The sequence below is a fragment of the Pelodiscus sinensis genome, chromosome 22, assembly GCF_052426305.1.
Source record: "Pelodiscus sinensis isolate ZL-2025 chromosome 22, ASM5242630v1, whole genome shotgun sequence".
NCBI classification, from domain to species: domain Eukaryota; kingdom Metazoa; phylum Chordata; order Testudines; family Trionychidae; genus Pelodiscus; species Pelodiscus sinensis.
This window is the reverse complement of record NC_143073.1, coordinates 4545271-4569480: the sequence shown is the minus strand read 5'-3', so window position 1 is coordinate 4569480 and position 24210 is coordinate 4545271. Positions and strand designations below refer to the sequence as shown.

The 24210-nt window shown below is 48.4% G+C and overlaps 1 protein-coding gene across 2 annotated transcripts; it reads left to right on the top strand.

Annotated features, from left to right (window-relative positions):
- Nucleotides 1-13155: 13155 nt before the first annotated feature.
- MRPS21 (mitochondrial ribosomal protein S21) lies at nucleotides 13156-24210 on the top strand. 2 transcript variants are annotated; one of them, XM_075907422.2, is made up of 3 exons: nucleotides 13156-13263; nucleotides 15322-15526; nucleotides 23771-24210. In XM_075907422.2, the coding sequence occupies exons 2-3, from the start codon at nucleotides 15444-15446 to the stop codon at nucleotides 23949-23951; spliced, it is 264 nt and encodes an 87-aa protein (XP_075763537.1). In that variant the 5' UTR covers nucleotides 13156-13263; nucleotides 15322-15443; the 3' UTR covers nucleotides 23952-24210. The 2 variants fall into 2 exon arrangements, with proteins under 2 accessions (XP_075763537.1, XP_089628570.1); XM_089772444.1 differs by lacking the exon at nucleotides 13156-13263 and adding an exon at nucleotides 13270-13371.

The following is a 24210-nucleotide window of genomic DNA, read 5'->3' as shown; positions in this document are numbered from 1 at the left end:
CGGGATACTGCAGTCCCTTCCCTCTTCTCATCAGTGCAGGCGCGTGGGAGGGAGAAAGCCAATTGGTTTCAAGCAGGACCTTGGAATCCCATCTACACATGTCCAGTGCTAATCCCTGTGGCCTCGGCGTATCTCCCCCCCACACATCATGCATCATTAGCCAGCTGCTCTCTGCTATTAGGCAGGCTTCTCTGCTCTGTACAAGCTGTGGTTTTAGGCAAGATGACCCTCCACGGTCTTCAGCCCCCTTGGCCGCTTCATCTGTGGCCAGGTCATTCCACAAGCCGTGCTTACAACAGTGGTGCAGGCTCCAAAGCAATCAACGGTTGTCCAGGGGAATTTCTTAGGTTCAAAGTGCTCCAGGAGTTTTTCCAGCAGGGCCATCCCGGTATCCACATCCGGGTAGCTGATCAGTACGTACCCCAATGTTAAGGCAGGAAGAGACCGTAACTTCTTATTGTTGAATCTTAGGACATGGCTTTATTACGCTGTTTGCTATAAGGTCCTGCTGCTTGTTTGTACGACCAATTCACTCGCGCTTCTTGTCTGCATTGCAAACTAAGTGGCGTAAGGTTCTTTTGTTTCGTTAGTAACAGTAGCACCCTTTCTGACATGCAGCCCTGCCTGACGTTCTCTGCAAGGCTGTGCGGTGTGAGCGAAGGAGGCGTGGGAAAGCCAGCACGAATGTCCAGATGGTCAAGAAGGAGTGAGAAACTTGGAGCGGTGGCAGGCCCAGAGCTGGGGGGAAAGAGCAGGCCAGGGGGACAGCAGGTGTCATGCCCACCCTGCACTCGCCATCGGTGGTGGGAAGCAGAACAGCCCTGGTTGGCTTTGCTCCCTGGCTCCCAGTCACCTCGCTCAGAGGAGGGGGCTTCGAGGAAGGGGTGGAACCCCACTGCACTCGCAAGGGGGTTGTCCCAGGCCCCATGCCCCCCCCTTGGGATGGCCTTGCTGGGCACAGCTGAGCGATGGGGCTGGCCACCAGACGCGGCGCTGCCACATACCCAGCATGCAGCTGCCTAGTGCACCATGACATGTGGTGCCCAATGCCACTGCGTATGGGTGGGGACCAGGGTGATCCCTACCCACACGCAAAACACACAGCTGCAGGGAGCACCACCACATTTGGGGCAACAAATTGCTCCAAATTTCCTGGTGCTCCAGGCCAGCTGCTTGCTGCATATGGGGTCTCTGACCTCCCCCAGCCTTATTCCCCAGCCATCCTCCCCTAGCTCAGTGCTGGCTCAGCTGCCCCGTCCCCACCGCCCCCGGACTCAGCACCCCGCTCCTGCTCACCCAGTGGCAGTGGGTGGCCCTTGCAGGCCGGACAGAGCAAGTGTCTGAAGCCCTTAAAAGTGCCGCTTCTCTCTAGCCGGTGGCATGGCTGCCTGCGCCTTCTCCAGCCCGTGCCTCCCTCCTGGCCATGCGCCAGGTTGCCAACACTCCTGGACCGGCCATCACTGCAGTAAATAGCATCCGGCCGAGCTGGCAGACCCTCTCCCCCACAGCTTCACTCCCCCCCACACACGCTCTCCGTGTGGAGCGACCGCTCAGTCTGGGGTAGGGGTTACCTGTGCTGGGCTGTGTAGGGCACTAGCACTGGAAGAGACTGTTTGCGGGTCCCTACCACGGTGGGCCTGCCACGGTTCTGTCACGTGGCTTGTCCTTTCTAAGCCACGGGTTGCTGACTCATTGAGTGAGTTGCAGGGCCCAGCCCAAGTCCCCGCCTGGATTCCACCTTGACTGCAGCCTTGGAGAACGGAGTGGGGGCTGGCTATAAATCATGGTGGAATTTGGCCTTTGTGTCTTGCGCAACGCTGGGCAAATCGAGGTTTGGATTAACGCCCAGACGTTTGGCTGATGATCTGAAGGCGCCAAACCTCTTGGTTCAGAGCCAATCATTGTCCAGGGAAGCTCAGTCCTATGTGATTTGTGCTGCACCTGATACCCTCTTGGAACTGGGCAGCGCCAAACGGTTGGGGAAAAGTCGATTTTTAAGTAACGAGCAAACGGGATGTTTCCCGGGTTTGTGCTGGACAAAAGATGGGTCAGTTCTTAAAGAAAGTTCTTCTTCACACAGCGTGTAGTCAACCTGTGGAACTCCTTGCCAGAGGAGGCTGTGAAGGCTAGGACTATAATAGGGTATGTCTACACTACCCTCCTAGTTCGAACTAGGAGGGTAATGTAGGCATACCGCACTTGCAAATGAAGCCCAGGATTTGAATTTCCCGGGCTTCATTTGCATAAGCGGGGAGCCGCCATTTTTAAATCCCCGCTGGTTCGAACCCCGTGTAGCGCGGCTACACGGGGCTCGAACTAGGTAGTTCGGACTAGGATTCCTATTCCGAACTACCTAGTTCGAGCCCCGTGTAGCCGCGCTACATGGGGTTCGAACCAGCGGGGATTTAAAAATGGCGGCTCCCCGCTTATGCAAATGAAGCCCGGGAAATTCAAATCCCGGGCTTCATTTGCAAGTGCGGTATGCCTACATTACCCCGCTAGTTCAAACTAGCGGGGTAGTGTAGACATACCCATAGAGTTTAAAGAGAAGCTAGATAATTTCATGGAGGTTAGGTCCATAAAAGGCTATTAGCCAGGGGATAAAATGGTGTCCTTGAACTTTGTTTGTCAGAGGCTGGAGAGGGATGGCAGGAGACAAATCACTTGATCATTGTCTTCGGTTCACCCTCTCTGGGGCACCTGGTGCTGGCCACTGTCGGCAGACAGGCTACTGGGCTAGATGGACCTTTGGTCTGACCCAGTACAGCCGTTCTTATGTTCTAACACCCGTCCGCTCCTGCGCGGTCTCTGCGCCAGTGTAACCCTGCGCTTGTGCAGGGCTGTGGGGCTGCATGAGACTTGTCTGCAAGGAGGAGCCGGGTGGGCCGTGACCTATGGGTGATTGGAGAGAAGGCCACGTGCTCTCGACTTGTGGCCTCTTTCGCTTGGCTTCTGGCTTAGCTTCTCTCCAGCATCGGGGAGCTCCCTGGAGGGAGGGTGCGCAAGGCTCCCTGTCTGACGTCCGGACATGGCGTGACACTTTCCTGCCGCTGGGTACTGCATCTGTACGCACCTTCATGTCCACTCGCCGGTATCCCAGGGTAGTCGCCTTCACAAAGCACCTGAGATGGGCACATGTGATGGAGCCAGGGCTGCCTTTGCTTCAGTAGCGCTCCTCCAGACACGGGGACGCTGACATTGAACAGTGGGGGAGGTCTAGGTTGGATATTAGAAAATACTGTTTCCCTAGGAGGGTGGGGAAGCCCTGGGCTGGGTTCCCTAGGGAGGAGGTGGAATCGCCATCCCTAGAGGTTTTCAAGTCCCGGCTTGACCAAGCCCTGGCTGAGACGATTGAGTTGGCGTGGGCCCTGCTTCGGGTAGGGGGCTGGACTTGATGACTCCTAAGGTCTCTTCCAGCCCTGTGACTCTCTGGTCCTGAGCCGAGCAGCCCCATGTCTCTGTGAAATCGGGGAGAGCTACAAGTGGTCAGCACCCCGTGGCCACGTGGCACGAGAAAACATTCCCCCGTAAAGGTGAGCGATGCCCCCACGAAGGCCTGCTTCAGAGGGACCGGTCTGTGCGGCCCCAGCCTCCAAAGGCCTAAATTTGAGGCCAGCGGTGGGAGAGGAATGGAAACTGGCAGCCCTTTTCGAACGGGAGCTTTTTTACGAAAAGGCCTCTGCGGTCCCCAGCGGACCCAGAGTTGTTTTCCTTGTCGAGACACGACTTACGCTCTGCCTAGGCCATGTGGGGGCTCTTTGCCCAACCCCCTGCTGGGCTTGGGGGCTGCTGCGATGAATGATTGAAGGTGAATGCTCAGTGGAGCACGGGAAAAGAGGAGGCAGGAATTAGACCTAGTGGCTGTTTCCATGGCGACCCAGTGGGGGGGATGCTATACTTCAAGGAACATCAGACTCTTCTGCTTTTAAGGAATACTACAGCTTGGCTTGGCCACTCTGTCCGCATGCCCCGGGCTGACTGGGACGCAGAGATGGCAGAGGCCCACTCACGCCCTGGAGCGGAGACCCCCAAATGTTCACAGCTGTCAGGAGCAATCAGCCTCACGGTGGACTCAAAAGCCTACATCTGACCTCCCCCAGAGCCTCGGATCACAACGAGAGGGGGCACCGGCTGGGGAGCAAGCGAGGGCGGTTGGTCTCAGTGCATGTATGTGGTCATAGGAATGGCATGCATGCGTGAGAGCGAGCACAGGTACTCTGGTGGGGGGCACGCACGGGCAAGGCCGGCCCCAGACCAAATGGTGCCACAGGCGAGGTGTGTCTTTGGTGCCCCTCCCAAACTTTTGAATACCTTATTTGACATTGCATGTGTGGTTCATCTCACGACTGTAAGACACGATGTGCCTGCATGATTGATCCCCATCCTATAAGATAACGATTGATCCCCGTTATATAAGGCATGACTGATCCCCGTTATATAAAACAATGAATTTCCACGCTGGGGTCTGTGAATGGGCATTTAAGCCTAGATATGAGCAAATTACATTTCTATACGCTTGGAGGAACCTTGTTTTAATGTTAAGAATCACTGAAATGTACAATTTCAATTCCATTGGGAGTTTCTCTCCCTCTTGCTCCACTCATCTGAAGAAGTGGGTTGTGCCCATGAAAGCTCGTGATACCAGCTATACATTTTTGTTAGTCTCAGAGGGTACGTCTACCCAGCAGTGTTATTTCGGAATAACTGACGTTATTCTGAAATAACATAGTCCACGTCTACACAGCAAGTCATTATTTCGACATCAAGTCCATGATGGTGCGCAGGAGGAGTAAGGGGAGTCGGAGGAAGAGTGCTCTTTCTCGCGCTTCCTGCTGTGTAGACAGTGCCAAAAGCCGAAATAAGCTATTTCAACTTAAGCTATGCTGTTGACACGGCTCAGGTTGAGTCGTTAGCCCTGCTGTGGAGAGGTACCCTGAGGTGCTACAGGACAACTAACAATTTTTTTTAACTGTATGATCATCCATCCCAGAAACATTTGACTTCAAACATTTGCTTTTCCCTTTTGTCACCAACAATGAAAACAGCATCCCAAGCCCAGCAGCCAGTGGGTTGCCTGCCCCTAAATCCAGCCCAGTGGTGCTAAGTGCCCCCCACCCCGTTGGCTGTCATAGCCCTGGCAGGACTGAGACGTGCTGATCGGTGCATTGGGAGTCTCACCTTGCTGCTACCTGTTCTGTTGACTGATAAACAGAGGAGCTGGATCTTCAGGGCCGTACATTCACACCCTACAGGCACAAAAATGAGGGTCTTTGCTGACAAGCAATGTAAAACTGGCCCCTCCCTATTCCCTGACTGGTCTCCATGAGTTTCTGAGTCACTTTGGGCCCCCGGGACCTACCTGAAAAAGCATAAGAACGGCCACACTGGGTCAGACCAAAGGTCCATCTAGCCCAGTGTCCTGTCTTCTGACAGTGGCCAATGCCAGATGCCCAGAGGGAGTGAACACAACAGGGAATCTTCAAGCAATCTCTTTCCCATCACCCATTCCCAGACTCTGACAGAGGCGAGGGACACCATTCCTACTCAACCTGGGAAATAGCCATTGATGGACCTAACCTCCATGAATTTATCTAGTTCTTTCTTGAACCCTGTTAAAGTTCTGGTCTTCACAACATCCTCTGGCAAGGAGTTCCACAGGTTGACTGTGCGCTCTGTGAAGAAAAACTTCCTTTTGTTTGTTTTAAGCGTTTCCTCCTGCTGGCTCTGCGACAGCTTCTGCAGCTCCCAGCAAGCGAGCTAGAGTCACTTCTACCTAGTGCATCCTCCGCTCCGTTCTGGATGGAGGCTCTTTGTTACTATGGATGAGCTGAGAGGCAGAAAGCAGTCCGGCTGCCAATTCAGACCGCCCAGCTTCAGTTCAAAGTGCTGCTTGGCCAACTAGAAAAATACCTTTTGGCTTGCGAACTGAGCTACCATGAGAAAAGATGGGGAAGGAATAAATGGGGAAGCCCCCCAAAGACGCTTTCGTGTCTAGAACTGAAAAGTAAGCAATGGCGGAGGTGCAACTGGGGCATTCTAACAGGCTCTTAAAAAGCCCCAAACCCAGAAGACAAATGATGGAAGGTTGAACGCGCTGCCTTTTCAATCAAAGGCCCCCTGCTGAGCTCTTCCAGTCTGCTGAGCAAATTTGGATGGAGGCCTTTTTGAAAACGCGTATTTTAACCCAATAGAGTGGAATGCCTCTGAGGGAACTATTCTCATTTGAGTGTTGTGCAAACCCATCTTAGCCCGGGGTTTATTGACCTGGTAATAATAATAATACTTAGTATGTTGCCTTTCTGGAGTACTTTGCAAGCATGAACACATTTAAAATCCTAACCACCTTTCCTCCCACACTGGGGCTATGTCTAAACTTCAGGCTTCTTTTGGAAGAACCTTTCGCAGAAGAGATCTTCTGAAAAAACTTCTTCTGACAGAGCGCGTCTACATAGCAAAAGCACATCGAAAAAGCAGATCGCTTTTTCGACAGATAGCGTCCACACTGAATGGACGCTCTCTCACATGTAAGCTGTGATTGCTATGGATGGAGTGGCTACCAGGGCACTTGTTCTTTTTCCTCTTCTTGTGAAAGAACACCCTCTTCGCTGTCCAACAGTTGTTGTGATCGGTGGAGACGCCTGAGGTGAGATCTCTTTGCTTTACGCTGAAAAAGAACTCCTGACAGAGTTACCCCTGTGAAGGCAGCTTTCTCCTTGCCTCAATCTGTCAGTTCCTGGGCTTGTTAACCTCCTGGTTGCACGACAAGATTTTCTCGCTGGCACATGATGAGGCTAAGTAGGCAGGTTGAAGTCTGTGCAAACCATAGTGAGTGGGGGCGAGGGCTGTGGGAGAACAGTGACATCCTTTGTTGTGGATACACTGGAAACATGTAAGGGCTTGTCTATGCAGGGCTAGCTATTGCAGAATACGCTTGGTCAGACCAAGGAGTGAACTGCCTTCTCTCCTTGAACAATCCAACTTCCAGGCTAGAGGTGACGTCCGCTGGTGAGACAGTGTACGAATAACTGGCCCCGCATGCTGTACTTCTTCCATGGACAAACAGAGCACTTCAGTTTCTGGCAGCTGGGGTTGGAGTCTACCTGGAACATGTCACCAACACCCTTTTTCTGCAGGTCTCCGTGGGCACGGCTACACAGCTGGGCAAAAGTCAAATTAAGAGAGACAACTTGAGCTATGGCAATAGCGTCGCTGAAGTCAAAATAGCTTATTTCAGCTTTTGGCGCTGTCTCCACAGCAGGAAGTCCAAGTCAGAGCACTCTTCCTCCGACTATCCTTACTCCCTGTAAAATGAGGGTTACAGGAGTCGGCATTGGAAAAGGTTCAGAAAAGGGCAACAAAAATGATGAGGGGTTTGGAAAGGGTCCCATATGAAGAGAGATTAAAAAAACTTGGACTTTTCAGCTTAGAAAAGAGGGGACTAAGGGGGGATAGGTTAGAGGTCTATGAAATAATGCAGTGGGCCCCAACACAGTGCCTGAGGGCGCCATGGCGCCCGTGGGGGCATTTGTCTGCACCCGCCAAGTGCTCGGGGCTGGCCTGGCCCCGGGCACATGGCACATGCATGGTGCTGGAGCCGGCCCTGGGAGTGCCACGGATTGGCTTCCCACGCTCTGGGCGCGTGGCTCATGGGGGGAGCGCCGGCCTCAGGCGCGCGGTGCTTGGGGGGGAGGCGCCGGCCCTGGGTGCGTGGCGCTTGGGGTGGGCGCCGGCCCCGGGCGCGTGGCTATGGGGGGGGGGGCCCTGCCCCCAGGCGTGCAAGTGTCCCCGCCTTCTGGCGCCTGGCAGGCGAACGGCCACACCCCCTGGCACCCAGCAACCTCTAATGGTTGGGGACCACTGAAATAATTACTAGTATGGAAAGAGTGAATAAGGAAAAGTTATTTACTTATTCCCACAATATAAGAACTAGGGGTCACCAAATGAAATTAATAGGCAGCAGGTTTAAAACAAACAAAAGGAAGTTTTTCTTCACTCAATGCACAGTCAACCTGTGGAACTCCTTGCCAGAGGATGCAGAGAAGGCTAGAACTTTACCAGAGTAAAAAAAAGAGCTAGATAGATTCATGGAGGTTAGGTCCATCAATGGCTATTAGCCAGAATGGGTAGGAATGGTGTCCCTAGCCTCTGTTTATCTGGAAGTGGGTGACAGGGAAGGGATCATGTGAGGATTACCTGTTGTAATCCCTCCCTCTGAGGCATCTGGTATTGGCCACTGTCGGCAGACAGGATACTGAGCTAGCTGAACCTTTGGTCTGACCCAGTATGGCTGTTCTTATGGAGTAAGAAGTCCTTCAGCTCGCTGTTATTTTGACATTATCGAAATAGCGGCTTGCTGTGTAGATGCAAACTGTGTTATTTTGGAATAACGTCAATTATTCTGAAATAACCCTGCTGTGTAGACCTAGCCTGTCAGTTTTGACACTTGTCCTTTACTGAAGGACATTTCCCTCCAATGTGGCTCTGTAGAATAATTACTTTTCCTATATGTTATTGTGATATTGACCAAACTCAGCATGAGGCTCCCAGAGAGTATGTGACACAAAGGTTAGCCTCAGTCGTGACCTAGTCCTGCTGTTAGCTCTCCCCACACTCATGAAACACCAGTTGTCGAGTGGCGAGCGTGTCCTTCATAAGTAACGGCTTGGTGGACTGAGTCTGATGAACAGACGGTGGCAGATAATGTGACCTTTCAGAACTTGCTGCTTGCCAGAAATTTCTCTTATGGGAGGATCTCAAAGCATTTTATGCACTGTAATGGGGTCAGTGCCTGGGCCCCAAGAGTGATCATAGCGGTCCCGTCTGCCTTATTTTAATCACACTTTCATGGATAATAAGGTCAAACGGGACCACTACGATCATTCTGGGTGACCATTCCTGTATAACAGAGGCCATAGAACTTCCCCAAAATAATGCCTATTTGACCGAGAGTGGGTATTTTAGAAAAAAAATCTTGAGTTAAACATTGGCCGTGATAGAGAATCCATCCTCCCCCTCGGTCCATTGTTCCAGTGATTCATTATCACTGTATACCTTGTTTCCAGTCTGAATTTATTAGTGGGACTACTGAGGCACAGAGCTAAGAAGTGACTTGCTCCAGGGTCACACAGCTGCTCTGTTCCAGAGCTGGGAATGGAACTTGTAAGAAAGAGGCAATTTCCTGCAATATCTGTAGTAAATCTTATTGAATAAAATTTAAACGGAGGATTAAAGGGGGGGAGGAATATGATAGAGGTCTATAAAATTATAACTGGTGTAGAGAAAGTGAATAAAGAAGAGTTATGTACTCCTTCCCATAACACAAGAACTAGAGGACATCACATGAAATTAACAGGTAGCAGGTTTAAAACAAACAAAAGGAAGTATTTCTTTACACAATGCACAGTCAACCTGGGGAACTCCTTGCCAGAGGATGTTGTGAAGGCCAAGACTATTACAGGGTTCAAAAAAGAGATGGATAAATTCATGAAGGATAGGTCATTAGTCTAAATGAATAGGAACGGTTTTCCTATCCTGTTTGTCAGAAACTGGTAATGGGTGACAGGGAATGGATCACCTGATGATTCCTTTTTCTGGTCATTCCTTCTGCAGCACCCAGCACTGGCCAGTGTTGGAAGACAGGACACTAGGCTAGGTGGACCTTTGGTATGACCCAGTGTGGCCAGTCTTATGTTCTGTTATTAGAGTTTTGGAGTCCCTTGTGTTATAAATGCAAAGTTTGTGTCATTTTGTGGATTGTAACTTTTCTCAGGTGGAAATGTAGCCACTATAAACCCTGGGCACTCTTGTGCATTTTAAAGGATGATTTGAAATACTGTGCCAGAGAAGGATGAGCATTTTGGAGCAAACAAAGGTAAGAGGATAAACTTAAAAAACAACAAATGGTCTGGTAGCACTTTTATAGACTAACAAAACATGTAGATGGCATCATGAGCTTTTGTGGGCACAGCCTACTTCTTCAGATGACAGGAGTAAGAGGGTTTGCCAGGAAATATTTAGAGGAAGGTGTATACAACTATGCAAGAACTCAGACTTCTGAAGGGAGGGACCTTTGTCTGTTGATTAGCTATTACATAAGGACATGTGCAATGGCCCAAACTGAAAAACAGAAATGAATTACCCATTCATATGTGTGTTTGTTCAGCGCTAACAACTGTTATGAACTTGTAACCAGTGTTCCCTGCAAGCTGAGAGCTTGGGAACCAACCAAGAGAGATTCAAATGTCACCAAGCTGATTAGTAGACTGCCCACAGCTGATAGCCTGTGTTTCTACTGGTGGCGCATGTAACAAAATTTATTCCCCACATGAAAAATTACAAAGAACATTGTTTGTAACCACAGACAAACTCCTTGATGGGATTATTAGACGGATCTCTGGCCATAGACCTTACTGGGGTAAGACGTGATCTCTGAAAAGCGCATTAGCCTGTGTAGGTTACTTTGTTTTAATATTTACTATATAACACTTTCACCTGTAAGAATAAATGTACTTGCTTAAAAAGGGCTGTGTAGTTATAGCTTATATCTGTGAGAAATTATGCTGTTGATAGCTTCTGAGGATTGTAAAACACTGGTCAGAAGGGAGAGAAATGTGGGTCTTTACTCAAAAGAAATGACAGCTCAGAAGCCGGGAGCAGATGCCTTTTCTGGGTCACAGAGGGAGAATAGAGGTGCAGTTGCCATGAACTGTTAGGCTACATCTACATTGCGGTGCTATTTCGGGATACCAGAAGTATCCTGAAATAGCTATTCCATGTCTTTTGAGCATGTCTGTTATTTTGAAATATAAGCGGCTTGGTATTCCAACGTCCCTGTAAACCTTGATCCACGAGGGACATTTTGGAATAGCACTTTACTTAGAAATTTGCACTATTTCACAATTGCCTCAAAATAAGCTCTGCAATTAAGCTCCGCAATTTAATTTTTTATATATATTTGTATTGTGTTTTAAAAAAATTTGTAAGCCACCTCGAATATTTTAAATAGAGAGGTGGAATACAAATATTTTAAATAAATAAATAATAAATTTGCATAGTGCAAATTGTGTAGCTTATTTCGAGGTACGAGTGCAGTATAAACCCACCCCTAAGAGCTCAGAAATCCTGGTTCCAATCCTTTGTCCTAATCACAAACAATTTCTAATATGGTGCTCACAAATGTTCCCTCTAATCTTTTCTATCCATGTTCGGATTTTTTCCCTTCCATGAGCAGAATAATTTAAAGAAAATTTCCATGGAGGCATGTGTGAATGCCTTCTTCCACCAGGAGAAACAAAACCTAGCTGTGAGCACTCTGCTAATCTTCTGGGCGGCATTTGAATCTCTCCTGAGGGCCTCACAAGCTCTCGGCTTACAGGGAAACAATGTCACCTCTCCTGTGTCTCAAAGTATGCATTCATTCAGTACTAATGTACAGCATCCCTTATCAATAAACACATTTCAATGCAAGCAAAGAATCATACATTAAATTAGAGTGCGATGCAGTTTGATTTTTGTACCACAACTTAAACATCTGGGAGGAAAAAGCTTGTTGCATAGAAATAAGCTTTGTTCCATACTTCACATACTTTCATTTTCTTAAACTCTGCTTTATCCTTCCCTAGGGACTGCTCCTTGACATGCTGGAAAGGGCTGAGTGGTCCAGTGACCCTGAGAGCTACTCCAGGGAGTTTTATATCTTTGTAGGGCCACTCAAGTCAGACAAGCCAAAGGGTATGGACCAGATGAAAAGTCTTCCAGGTTGGGAGGTTGAGCAATAGACTAATTTAGCCTACTGAAAAAAGTAAGTCCTAGAAACACAGTAAAGTAGCTATTCTGGAAAATCACAGGATAGACAGGGATGGGAACATTGTGCCCTGTATCAGTGGCTCTCAATTCTTCTACACTATGGTACCCCTTTTAGGAGTCTGGAGTAGGTACTGGAATCGTTACTACAGGCAATGTTGCCAACTTGTGTGATTTCCTTGCAAGTCGGACAATATTTGCCATTTTTCTTAAAGGCCCAGCGTGATGACGTGAAAATTTCACATTTCAATAAAAGTACATTTCTTTCTAAGCCTCATGACTGAATAGAAAAGCTGCAAAGGCTCATCTGCCAGAAGGCAAATAAAAAGACCCCCATGATTATTATTTAAACAAAAAACACCCTCATGATTTTTTAGCCAGTTTTATGCTGTTGGGGGCCTGTTTCATGGTTTCTGAGTGCCTATCACTAGCAATGCTCCCCCCACAGCCAGGGGAGGTGACAATAACGCTACCTCTCTCCTCCAAAACCAAAAAGTATGGGATCTGCAGTTAATGTCTCAGTTCCTAAAATGGCAAGGGGGCTGTAGTGATGTTGGGCATGGGGTCCTGGGCAGCAAGTTGCATCCCTGCCCTGTCCCCTCAATGTCCCACTGCCCTAGCACCCTCCAACTCCTCGCTGAAACGTGGGGTCCCACAACCCCTCTAACACCTCTCCCTGTCCTGAGCCTGCAATACCTGGCCCAGCCCCCCCCCCCAATATACCTCTGCCCTGTCCTACCCTCTGCCTTGGCCACCAGATATCTCCCCATCCTGTGTTACCCCACACCTCCCCCTGCCCTGCACCCCCCACACCTGCCCCTACTCTGTGCCCCAACATCCCCCTGCCTTGAACCCCCCCCACTTCCCCAGCCTCCTGTCATGGACCCCCCATTCCCCCTGCACCTGCCCTGGACCCCAATATCCCCCTGTCTTGAACCCCCACTTCCCCCTCCCCCAAACCCCCACTTCCCCCTGCCCTAGACCCCCCATTCCTCCTGCCCTGTGCCCCAATATCCCCCTGCCTTGAACCCCCCCCACTTCCCCAGCCTCCTGTCATGGACCCCCCATTCCCCCTGCACCTGCCCTGGACCCCAATATCCCCCTGTCTTGAACCCCCACTTCCCCCTCCCCCTCCCCCAACCCCCCACTTCCCCCTCCCCCAACCCCCCACTTCCCCCGACCTGCGCCCCAATATCCCCCTGCCTTGAACCCCCCCACTTCCCCCTCCCCCTGCCCTAGACCCCCCATTCCCCCTGCCCTGGACCCCAATATCCCTCTGCCTCGAACCCCCCCCCACACTTTCCTTGCCCCTCCCCCTCCCCCTGCCCTAGACACCCCCCCCTTCCCGTTCTGCCCCCTCTCACCTCCCCCAGTAGGCGGGCCTGGTTGCCATGGTTTCGCAGGCGGCGCTCCGCTTCCGCTTCCGGTGTGTGTGGCGGGCCGGGCCGCTCGGGCGGGCGGGTGAGTGTTTCGAGGCGAGGCCGCCACAGGCCGCTCGGGGTCCCCGGGCTCGCGTGGGAGCCGGGCCCCTCCGGGCCGCGCTGCAAGCGGCCTGTGCCCCGCCCACGGGTGCGGTGAAGGGGGGCCCCGCCCGGTTAGAGGGGGGGCTGGGGGCCTGGCACCCCCCCGCCATAGGGGCGGGGTGGCGGGAGAGGGGTGGGGGGGTGCAGCCCCTATGGCGGGGGGGGTGCCAGACACAGAACTGAGGGGGGGGGTCACCAATCCTTCCTTGGCCACAACATCCCCCTGCCTTGAACCCCCCCCACTTCCCCATCCTCCTGCCCTGGACCCCCCATTCCCCCTGCACCTGCCCTGGACCCCGATATCCCCCCAGGGGAGATGCTCAAACACCACCCAGCCCTCCCTCTGCTGGACGAGTCAAGTGTCAATAGGTGGAGAGTCTCTTCCTCAGCCTCAGGTGGAGCGTGGGCTCGCTCTGTTTCAGAAAAGTTGTGGACAAACTGGAGAAAGTCCAGAGAAGAGCCCCCCAAATGATTAAAAGGCCTTAGAAAAACATGGCCTGTGAGGCAAGATTTGAAAATTAAAAAAAAAAAAAGGAGGGGTTGTTTAATCTGGAAAAAGAGACGACTGAGAGGGGCCATAACTGTGTTCAAGAACATAAAAGATTGTTAAGGAGGAGGAGGGAGAAAATAGTCTCTTGAATCTCTGGCTGCGTCTAGACTGGCATGATTTTGTGGAAATACTTTTAATGGAAAAGTTTTTCTGTTAAAAGTATTGCCGCAAAAGAGTGTCTAGATTGGCACGGATGCTTTTGCGCAAAAGCATCCGTGCCCAGTGTAGACGCGCTTTTGCGCAAGAATGCTCCGATGGCCATTTTAGCCATCGGGCTTTCTTGCGCAAAAAATTAAGGTGCCTGTCTACACTGGCCCTCTTGCGCAAGTATTCTTGCACAAGAGGGCTTATCCCTGAGCAGAAGCGACAAAGTATTTGCGCAAGAAGCACTGAATTCTTACATTAGAATGTCAGTGCTCTTGCACAAATTCAAGCGGCCAGTGTAGACAGCTGGCAAGTTTTTGTGCAAAAGTAGCCGCTTTTGCACAAAATCTTGCCAGTCTAGACGCACCCTCGGAGTATACCTAGGACAAGAAGCAATGGCTTAAATTGCAGCAAGGTAGGTGTGGTTTGGACATTAGGAAAAACCTCGTATCTGTCAGGTCGGTCAAGCATTGGAATAAATTGCCTAGGAGGTCGTGGAATCTCCATCACTGGAGATTTTTAAGAGCAGATTAGACAAACATTGTTAGGAATAGTCTAGAACTGGGGTGTCCAACACATTAGCCGCTAGCCACATCTGGCTATTTGGCTTGAACAATTGGCTATATGGCTGGTTGAGTGTGGCTAGCTTGCTATAGCAGTAGCCACTATAGTGACTACTGCTTCGGAACTGGTTGGACAGGTCTAGAAAATACTTAGTCCTGCCATGAGTGCAGGAGCCTAGACTAGAAGCACCGGCTTCCACCTGCTTCCCGTGATGCTGACCCTGTGGGGGGGCAGGTGGCTCCATGGGAATTGGCATTTATAAGCCAGCTCCCCATGGGCACCATCTCTAGCCTCCCCTTCTCTCACTGCCTCTCATACAGAAGCAGCAAGGGGTAGAGGGGTTGTGTGTAGTCTTTTGGATTAACCGATAAGCCTAGATTTATTGGTTAATCTTTTAAACAGCTATACCGAAACATCCCTAGTCCCTTCCAGTCCTACGATTCTGTGATTATTTTAAGCGTGTCTTCAAAGGAATAGTAATTAAAAGTGTGATCAGAGCTGGAAAGCACAAGCAAGCCTGACCACAGTAAACCTGTACACATCTAATAACATCCCATTTTCAAGAATGCTGCTTGTGTAGGGTTTTAAGCTTTCTGGTTAAAAATGTACTGTAGAAAGTACCTTAGGATAGAAACCTATCAATTGCTGCGCACTGTACACATCAGTTGGAAAAAGCACATGAAATGTGTGATGTCTGTTTACTTAGGCTTAAGTTTTCTGGCTTCTTTCCTCCCTTAGGTGTCAGGTTCTACTTCAGTGATTTCCCCCTGAAGATCAGGTTATCTGTGTATGAGCCAAAAACATCTTGAAAGCCCCCTAGCTCTGTGATTGAAGCTTCTTCAGGGATAGCTACACCCAAAATGACACATCACCTGAAATTTATTGCCAGAACAGTGATGGTCCAGAATGGGAATGTGGATGCTGCTTACAGGACACTAAACAGGTAAATGTTAACAGCTGTCAGACTCCACTTCAGAAGTGGCTGCATTTTATTGATCAGCAAAGCGAGTCCCCTGTGGATCCATGCTATTTGTTTGTGGCAAATACTGTTCGTCTTGCTTCTGGTTATTTTCATTCAGATACATTGTGATTTGTTTTTTTTGGCATATTGTCAAAGCAAAGAAACACTTGAGCAAATCACATTCTCAATCACTGCTTGGGGAAAGAGAGATTTCTAACCAATAGTAATAGTTTTAATTGTGTGTGGCCTAGGGGTTAGAGCAGTGGCCTGAGGAGGGGGGTCAGGAATCTGGATTCTGTTCTTGCTTCTGTCATTGAGTGACTGTGATCAAAGGGGTTGGGGACACATGAGAACACAGAAAAATTAGAGGGGCCATTTGACAAGCTCTGGTAAATGTGAATTTTCTGTTCACTGACTTTAAACTGCAGCAGAGGGACTACTAGGTGGCTTTAAAGAGCTATGATCCAGCTAGAACAGCCCCTCTATCTAGACTATCTTGTCTCTGTTGCACTGTGAGAGCAGCCTCTGAAACAAGCTGGCTGGGGTTGGGCATGAGCAACCCCAAGCATAGGGAAGAACTCATTAATCCTGGAAAGAAATGACACATTCAGTGAAACCGAGTTCAGCAAATCTGGGTTCGTGATGGATGGGAAATGCACAAAGCAACCACAGTCTCACAGCTTTACTAACATTTTCATTGTATCACAGGAAAATGAATGTCCGCACCCTGTGTTAATTAAAATCACTACATTTAATCTGTATTACTTTACATTTCAAGGGGGGAAAGGTAAAATTTAGCATAGAATAAAGCTAGTCAGCCTGTGAAAGGATGAATGTTTCTCCTTAATCATCTGAAGGGAGACATAAAAAACACGTACATGTATTTAAAGGGTGTAGATGCCAATGAGAGGACGGTCTAGTTTATAGCAGCACAAAAAGGGTTATAGCTAAAAAATTAGGATGACAAGTTAAGGGAACATGGGCTGAATAATAAGAAGTATTTACGAATACTGTTCCTGGGCTCTGTGGTCTAGGAGCATCTGTGGTCTGGTTGCCAGACCAGGGAGTCCTGGTTAAGGGAGGTACAATCGTTACTGTGAAGCAGCATTTGTCTTACTATAGGTCTAGCATGTGCTAGGATGCCTTTTTTGAAACACGGGAAGGTGTTAAGGATAATACTCATCAGAACCGGATGAGGTCTTAGTTCAGTGGCATGTTAGCATTCATCTTCTTCTGTCTTAGGGAAAAAATATTCATTTATACCAGGCCTTTTCATTTCAAGATAAATTGTCAAGCCTTGTAGCTGGGCCATGTTTAGAATGTGTCTTTTTCACTTCCTTTCTCTTACTCTTTTGTGGCCACCGTTTGATTCTTTCAGGTTAATGTGAGTTCATTGGGCAGTGTTCTATAGTGTGGGTATGTAGATTTCCATCCATCAGAGAGGAGACAGCCTGGTCTATGTGATTTACAGTGTAAGCTTCTAGGGAAGTTTTCTGTGTGTGCACTGCCAAATATATTGTCTGAGCTCAATAAATAACAGTCCTGAGCATAGGAGTCAGGGACTGATTTCTGGCTTTGACGAGGATTCCCTCACTGGTTGAGAGTCAAGATCTGTGTTTCTCCATCTGCAAAATGTAAATACTGTAATTCCCTTCTGTAGATCAATGAGCCTAGGCATGTTAATGGTTAACCGGTAAGCATGAGACTTATCAGGCTTACTGGTTAACCGGCCCTTGCCAGTTAACTCTAGCAGTGGCCAGCTGTGCCAGGCTGGAGTAAGTCTGGCTACAGCAGGGCTGGTGGGCCAGGTGGCGGGACCTCCCAGCTGTGGCGGGGCGAGCAGTGGGATGCCATTGCCATGGCAGCCTAGGATATAACCAGTTAAGTGCGATTGTTTAACCGGTTAGCGGTTAGTGCGATTGTTTAACATCTGTAATGTCTGCAAATGTAAATGCTGCATAATAATAATTATGGATGTAAAGGACTAGTCGACTCTCCGATTCCCCCACCCTTGCTTCCTCTATCAGATAGAGGCAGCAAGGAGGGGGAAGAAGGGGTACTTCAAAGCGGCAGCACGGCATTTCCACGGAACCCGGGATCAGCTGGGGACTCCTTTGGTATATATGGTTGTGACTATTTTCTTCCACTATTTGATCTGAGGAAGTGGGTCTGGCCCACGAAAGCTCATCATCTAATAAACCATCTTGTTAGTCTTTTAAAGTGCTACATTGTAGTGCATTTTGCTTCAATGTTACAGTGATTCTTCTTCAGTCTTGTGATCATACTGACCTCTGCTGGTGTGGGTGCTAAAAATCTACAAGAGCAGTATGTTTTCTGTTAGCTCATGTCTCTCATTGTGACATTGATTCAAACACTGGCAACAGGCCTCAGCTTCTATTAAGTACTTTGATCTCCTAGTGCTGGAAGGCAGGAGTTACAACTAAAATTGTGATTTCTTGCACATTGTTATGTCTGTGTGTGTGTTTGGAGGGGGATTAGGTCCTCTGTGGTGTTCCCCTTCCATCTGATAACAACACTATCTTTGGAAAAGTACTTCATTTACTTGGAGCTGGCTTTGAGATCAGTTTTGCATCATTATAAAGAAATTTAGAAATGATTGCTGCTTTTATTTCAAGGCACGTTATAACCTTCATTTCTCCTGGCTATACCCTGTTCTGCAGTATACTGTGTATTCATGATTGGCCCTCTTCACCTCAGAGCTGGCTGCTTTTCAGGGGCATGTTCCTAAATATTAAAGTATTTTGTTTGTCTCCCCCTTAGTATTGATTTTCTAACTAACTCCCATTCCCAGGTGATGTGAAACTGATAACTTTGCTGAAGTGTGGAGCTTGATTACACTAGGTCAGGGGTGGGCAATCATTTTTTTTATGGGAGCCACTCGAAGATCTTGGTAAGTGTGTATGGAGGGGGTGTGGGACTTGGGATGGAGGTGGGATGCAGAAGGAAACTCAGGATAGAGAATTGGGGGTGTAGAAGAGAGTGTAGGGTCTGAGAGGAAGTTTGGGTGAAGGAAGAGGTTGTGATCTGGGGCAGGAAATTGGGGTGCAAGGTCCAAGAGGGGGTATGGGTGAATGAGAGGATTTTGACCTGGGGGAGGGGTGCCAAAGGGGATGCAGAGGGTTATGACTTGGGCAGGAGGCTAGGGTGCAAGATCTGGGAGGGGGTATGAGTGCAAGAGAGGATTCTGGCCTGGGGGACAGGTCTAGGATGGAATGCAGGGTCTGGGAGGGAGTTGTGACCTGGGGTTCAGAGTAGGGATGTAAAATCCTGATTAATCAGTGAAGGGGTTAAATGTTAGGATAAACTAATATTTAACTGGTTAACCGACTAAGTGGGATCCTGGGCAGGGTACCTCTTCAGCCTGACACTGGAGCAGCCCTCAGTCTGTGGGGATCCCACTCCAAGCCCTGTGGGGGCCTGGCTACCAGCTCCCAGTCCTAGCTCTGTGTGGGGCTGGCTGCCGGCCCTGGCCACAGCTGTGCAGGATGGGTTGGTGACCCTATGCAGGAACTTGATGGGGCTGGAGCAGCAGTCTGCTGACAGGGGGCTTCTTCCAGGTAACCGTTACTCAGTAAGCGTCACCCGGTAAGGATGATGCTTACCAGATAACTGGTTAACTGTTCACATCTCTAGTACAGTGGGTTTGGATGGTGACCTGGAGCGGGTGGGAGGAGGGAACCTGGGGCAGGGAGTTGGCGTGCAGGAGGGAATGGGGTACCAGAGGCAGGCTTTGGCTGGGAGATGCTCAGCTTAGATGTCTCCCAGACACCAGCTTGGCAGGCACCTCAGGCAGGTTCCCTTCCTATCACAGCTCAGCTGCCACGTGTCTCTCTGTGCTGTGCGCTGTGGGAGACTTCGTGCACTGTCCCTGCCCCAGCGCAATCGTTACAGCTCCTATTGTGCCTGGGACGGGGGCAGCACGCAAAGTCTTCTCTCCCCCCTTCACCCTTCCAAGGAACATGAGGCACCTAGAGGTACATGGCCCCAGCAGCTGGCCACTTTGAAAGGTCTGGAGCTGTGGCAGGCAGGGAGCTTGCTTGAAGGTCCTGGGGACCGGATCTTGCACTAGAGTCACGGAAGTGGTGTTTAAAACCATGGTATGGCTCTGCACAATCACTTCTTTATCCCTTATAGAACAATCTTTGCAAAGCTGTGCTCTTCAAACCAATGTATACATGGTGCCATATAGGTGCTCCGTGCTGCACTGTCCTTGGACTGCTGAGCCAGTGCCACATGGTGGATGTCAGGCATAACTAGGTTGGAGCTGGCTGACCATGGCTAGAGGGGACCTCATTACCAGTTGTAGTTAGAAGCATTCAGCACTAATTGGCTCATTTAAAAAACATATTTGCAGGTCATCATCGGGCCCTCAGATTTTTAACTGCGTCCCTTTTTAACAGCACTATCCACAGTGCGTGGCTTTGTATTTCTTCTCCCATTACTGTGACCAGCAGTTTTGCAGATCATAGTTGTTGGTTTAAATATAGATTGGACTGCAGTTACACCATAAGTGTCTGTTCAGAACCGTACAAAGGGCAACACGTTTTTAAAATGCTTGTGCAGCTGGTGAGCCGAACATGTGCATCTCCTAGCCCTTGCCCGTGGGACTGTAATTGAACGCATGTGGTTGCATAACAAGTGCGTGATGCAGAAAAACTTGCTGCCTTCAGATTTGCTGTTCTTTTGTGACGAGGAGGAGAGCTAGAAACAACTGAGCGGTATCTCATTGGATGCTGAACACTTGTGGGTGGGTTTTTCAGTCCATTCACGACTATTTATCTTACACACGTTATCTGCTGACATGCAGGCTGCGTGCATTGCCATGTGAATGCTACTCTATTAAGGCTTCTATTCAAATCTGAACTTTGTTAAAGAGAAACTGTCATATTATTAAACAGGACTGTGTAGCACAGTAAGTTTTTTGTTTTAGCTGCACCAGACTAACACGGCTACATTTCTACCACTGTCATATTATTAAGTATTCTTTAAAAAACAGATTTCTGGATTTGCGATGCCAGCAGTACTTTAGACTCGGTTACCTCAAAAATAATTATGTTTTAAAATCAAACTTACCTCTCATTGTTTTTTACTGTGATGGGGCGGGGTGTTTGTTTTTTGTTTTTGTTTTTTTGGACACTTCATTTTGTTTGGGTAAGAAAATGACAATTAATTTCACATTTTTCTGGATAGTTTTATTTTCTGATTCTCATGCCTTGTCAGAGAGGCTGTAGTGTTTGAGTTCCCAATGCTGACAGGAAATGTTTAATCTCAATAAAAAACAGTTTTAATTGATTTTTTTAATAATGTAATTAAAACTCTGTTAATAATCAGGTTTGTAAAACTCTTTCTTTACACTCCCTAAATTGCAGGCCTAAACTACCATAATTGACAGTGTCTCTCTTTTGAAAAGCAGAAGCCCCACAGGGAGAAGCCCCCATGCTCCCTGTGAGGCTTCTAATAAAATAAAATATGTATTATATGGAGATATGCCTATCTCATAGAACTGGAAGGGATCTTGGGAGGTTATCGAGTCCAGTCCCCTGCCCTCACGGCAGGACCAAGCACCATCCCTGCTTTTGAACTGTAACAAGAGCCCGGCAGGACTCTTGCTACAGTTGAAAGGAGGCGGCGCCCTTATAGACTAATTGCATAGTTGATGGAAATCCCATCAATTACTCGATTAGTTAATCTAAATTTAACATCCCTAACTGTATTACTGGCAGGTCAGTCATCACGACAGCAAATTGCTAAATCCGTATAAGCTCTGTATTAGCCCTCGATGTTCTTTTCTGTTTGTCATTCTATGGAGTGATAAGAAATTCCTAAGTAGACAAATGAAGTATTTTATATGAACGGGCAGCTAAATAGCAGTTTTGTTCATGTAGCAGTGAAACTCCCCTATTTTGCCTTCTGATTTTCTTTAATCCTGAAGAGTAAAGAGGAAAAAAAAGACAGCTGGGAAGATCAACTTAAGAGGAAGATTAAGACCCTGTCTGTGTTTTCAGAATAGCCATGTCTAAGCATGGTTGTTATCAAACGGTGTGAGAACATGATATAGATGAGAACATGTTGTGAACATGGTAGAAGCCTCCTTGCTTAGCATGTTGTAAAATTGGACTTCCAAACTGCTAGGCTGAGTGACTGGCCTCAGCCTAAAGATGGACCTTCTCTTATTGCTATTGAGATCTAAGCCTTCTATTGAGATTGATGCCTGTCTTTGACTCACTGTGATGACAGATACATTCCTCTAGTGCCTGAAGGAGTCTCTATGCTCCTATAGAACAATTAAAAAAACCAGCTCCCCATGCAGACTGCCTGCCTGCTGCCCCACACTGCTGTCTGATACAGACGCAGCAGTGCGGGGTGGCAGCAACCCCTGTCCTCGGGTCTGAGCTCCCTATGGACAGAGGCTGCTGCGGGGAGGCTGCCAAGGTGCAGCCTGTGTGCATGGCAGCCCATGTCAATGAGCTATAGCTGTGCAGTTTAAATGTACTAAGAGCCAGGCGCACAGGCAGCCTGGCTCCTGCCACATTAAAACTGCAGAGCTGCACTGGGGGTAGGTCCAGGGTAGGTCCCCCACTGTGGCTCTGTCTTTTAAGTGTAGTAAGAGCCAGGCAGCTCTCAATACCCTTAAAAAGCAGAGCCGCAGCAGTCTGGGATAGAGGCGGGAGAGGTGGAGCGAGTAGGCAAGTAGTGACTCGACTACCCAAGTAGTCACTTACATCCCTACTTCGAATACAGCGCTGCAATGGCACAGGTACCTCAGTGCAGCTGTAGTGCTTTAGTGAAGATGCTACTATGCTGATGGAAAAGCTTCTCCAGTTAGCAGAGTTAATCCACCTCTGTGAGAAGCGGTAGCTAGATCAGCAGGAGATGCTCTCCCATTGACTAAACACAGTCTATACAGGGAGGCGAGGTTAGATTGATATTACTTATATTGTTCTGACATTGTGGATTTTTCATACCCCTGAGCAATGTACTTATATCAATATAAGTTTTTAGTGTAGGCTGGTCCTGATTTTGTTCCTACATGCCTGTGCTATTCTTTTGTACTCCTTCTTAGCAACTTGTCTCCACTTCTGGCAGTCAGGAAACGTAGTTCCCAGTTCTTAACTCTTATTCTGTTAAAAGATGTGGGAAACGATTGAAAGCCACTACCTGCACTTTGGTAGTAGTCCCATTGTAAGAGAAGGGGAATGAAAGTTGACATGGCAAGTAACGCTACTGAAGGGCACTGCTCAGTATGGGGAAAGACAGAGTCCTGCTTGTTTATAACGGACAGCTTGGCCACAGTTATGTCGTTCAGACCGTTTCCATGAATAACTTTGCAGAGGAATGCAGCTGAAACAGATTGCTTGCATTCAGTGACATGTATGGAAAGCAGCCTTATTGAGGTCTTCATGTAGCTGAGTCTGTTTACTTATAAAATGCGTCATGTTGTGGGTAAAAGGTTCCTCAACTCTATGGTGATGCAATAGGAGTCTATTGCCTGCAGTAATGTCTAGATCAGACTTCCATGTACCTTCCCTAATCTCTGCACCACTGTCCTCTTCTGAATAGCACGTCTGAGCCTGCAGCCTATAGAGAGGAGAGCGTGGAGGAAGCTGCCACAGTCCTACTAATCCATTTTTCTCACAGCTACCAGATAGTTTAATAGCAACGTTTTAAAGGGATTTGATTTTCCTCCATCTATTTCTCAATGTGCCAAGCGCAGCAACATAGAAGACAAACCCCAAAATGAGGCCCAGGGAATAACGTCTTATATCGGGAACGTGAAAATTATGGGGGGCGGGATTTCTCTAGCTGAAGTCTCCCTTTGTTTTCTCACTTGATGTTTCTGACATTAATGATTTATAGAAATAAACAGTTTAGAACACATCAGGGTTGCAGACAAATCTGAATCTGGAAAAGGAGCATCATCTGTAATGAGAGGCAGTTGGGAAGGGTTACTTTTGTCGCTGTTTAATAAATTATGCCTACTGTGCTGAAATCCTCTATTGGTGCCATTCGTTGGGAGGGAGTGTGGATAAATGTTTGGAGCAGAGGGCGGAAAGATGGGACTTCTAGATTCTATTCCCGCTGTCCTGTGTGGACAATTGACTTCACGGTATGTAGACTTAACAAATGAATATTTGTTAAAATCTTTGTTGTGCTCAAATGTAAGGCCGTAGAGGAATTCAAAATGACATTGATTAATCTCCTCAGAATTCTAACGATGGATGGGATCATTGAAGATGCCAGACGGCGCCGGTACTATGAGAAACCATGTCGCAAGAGGCAGCGGGAGACCTATGAGACATGCCGGCGGATTTATAATGCAGAAATGGCCAGGAAGATTGGCTTTCTAATGAGGAAGAATCGACCGGACCCCTGGCTAGGTTCTTAGATCCCAAGAATTACAATAGCTGGGAAAACTGTAACTTCTTTTTAAAACAAACAAGCAAACATAAAACAAAACCCACACCACTGTCATAGCTGATCTCTTCGTTTCTAGTGTCAACTGAGAGGCCAATGAGCGAATGGGCCATGGAGACTGAATTCTCTTCTCCACCAGGGCAGGATTGAAGACCATCATACCATCAAATCTCTCAGCTTCTGAACAATTACTATGTTGTGCCTATCTGTTAATAAAAGTATGCATTTTA

Excerpts from the sequence above, each read along its gene's own strand:
- MRPS21 (XM_075907422.2), top strand. The coding sequence starts at position 15,444 with ATGACACATCACCTGAAATTTATTGCCAGAACAGTGATGGTCCAGAAT. Across the intron at positions 15,527-23,770 it reads GCTTACAGGACACTAAACAG|AATTCTAACGATGGATGGGA; the intron begins GTAAATGTTAAC and ends TAATCTCCTCAG.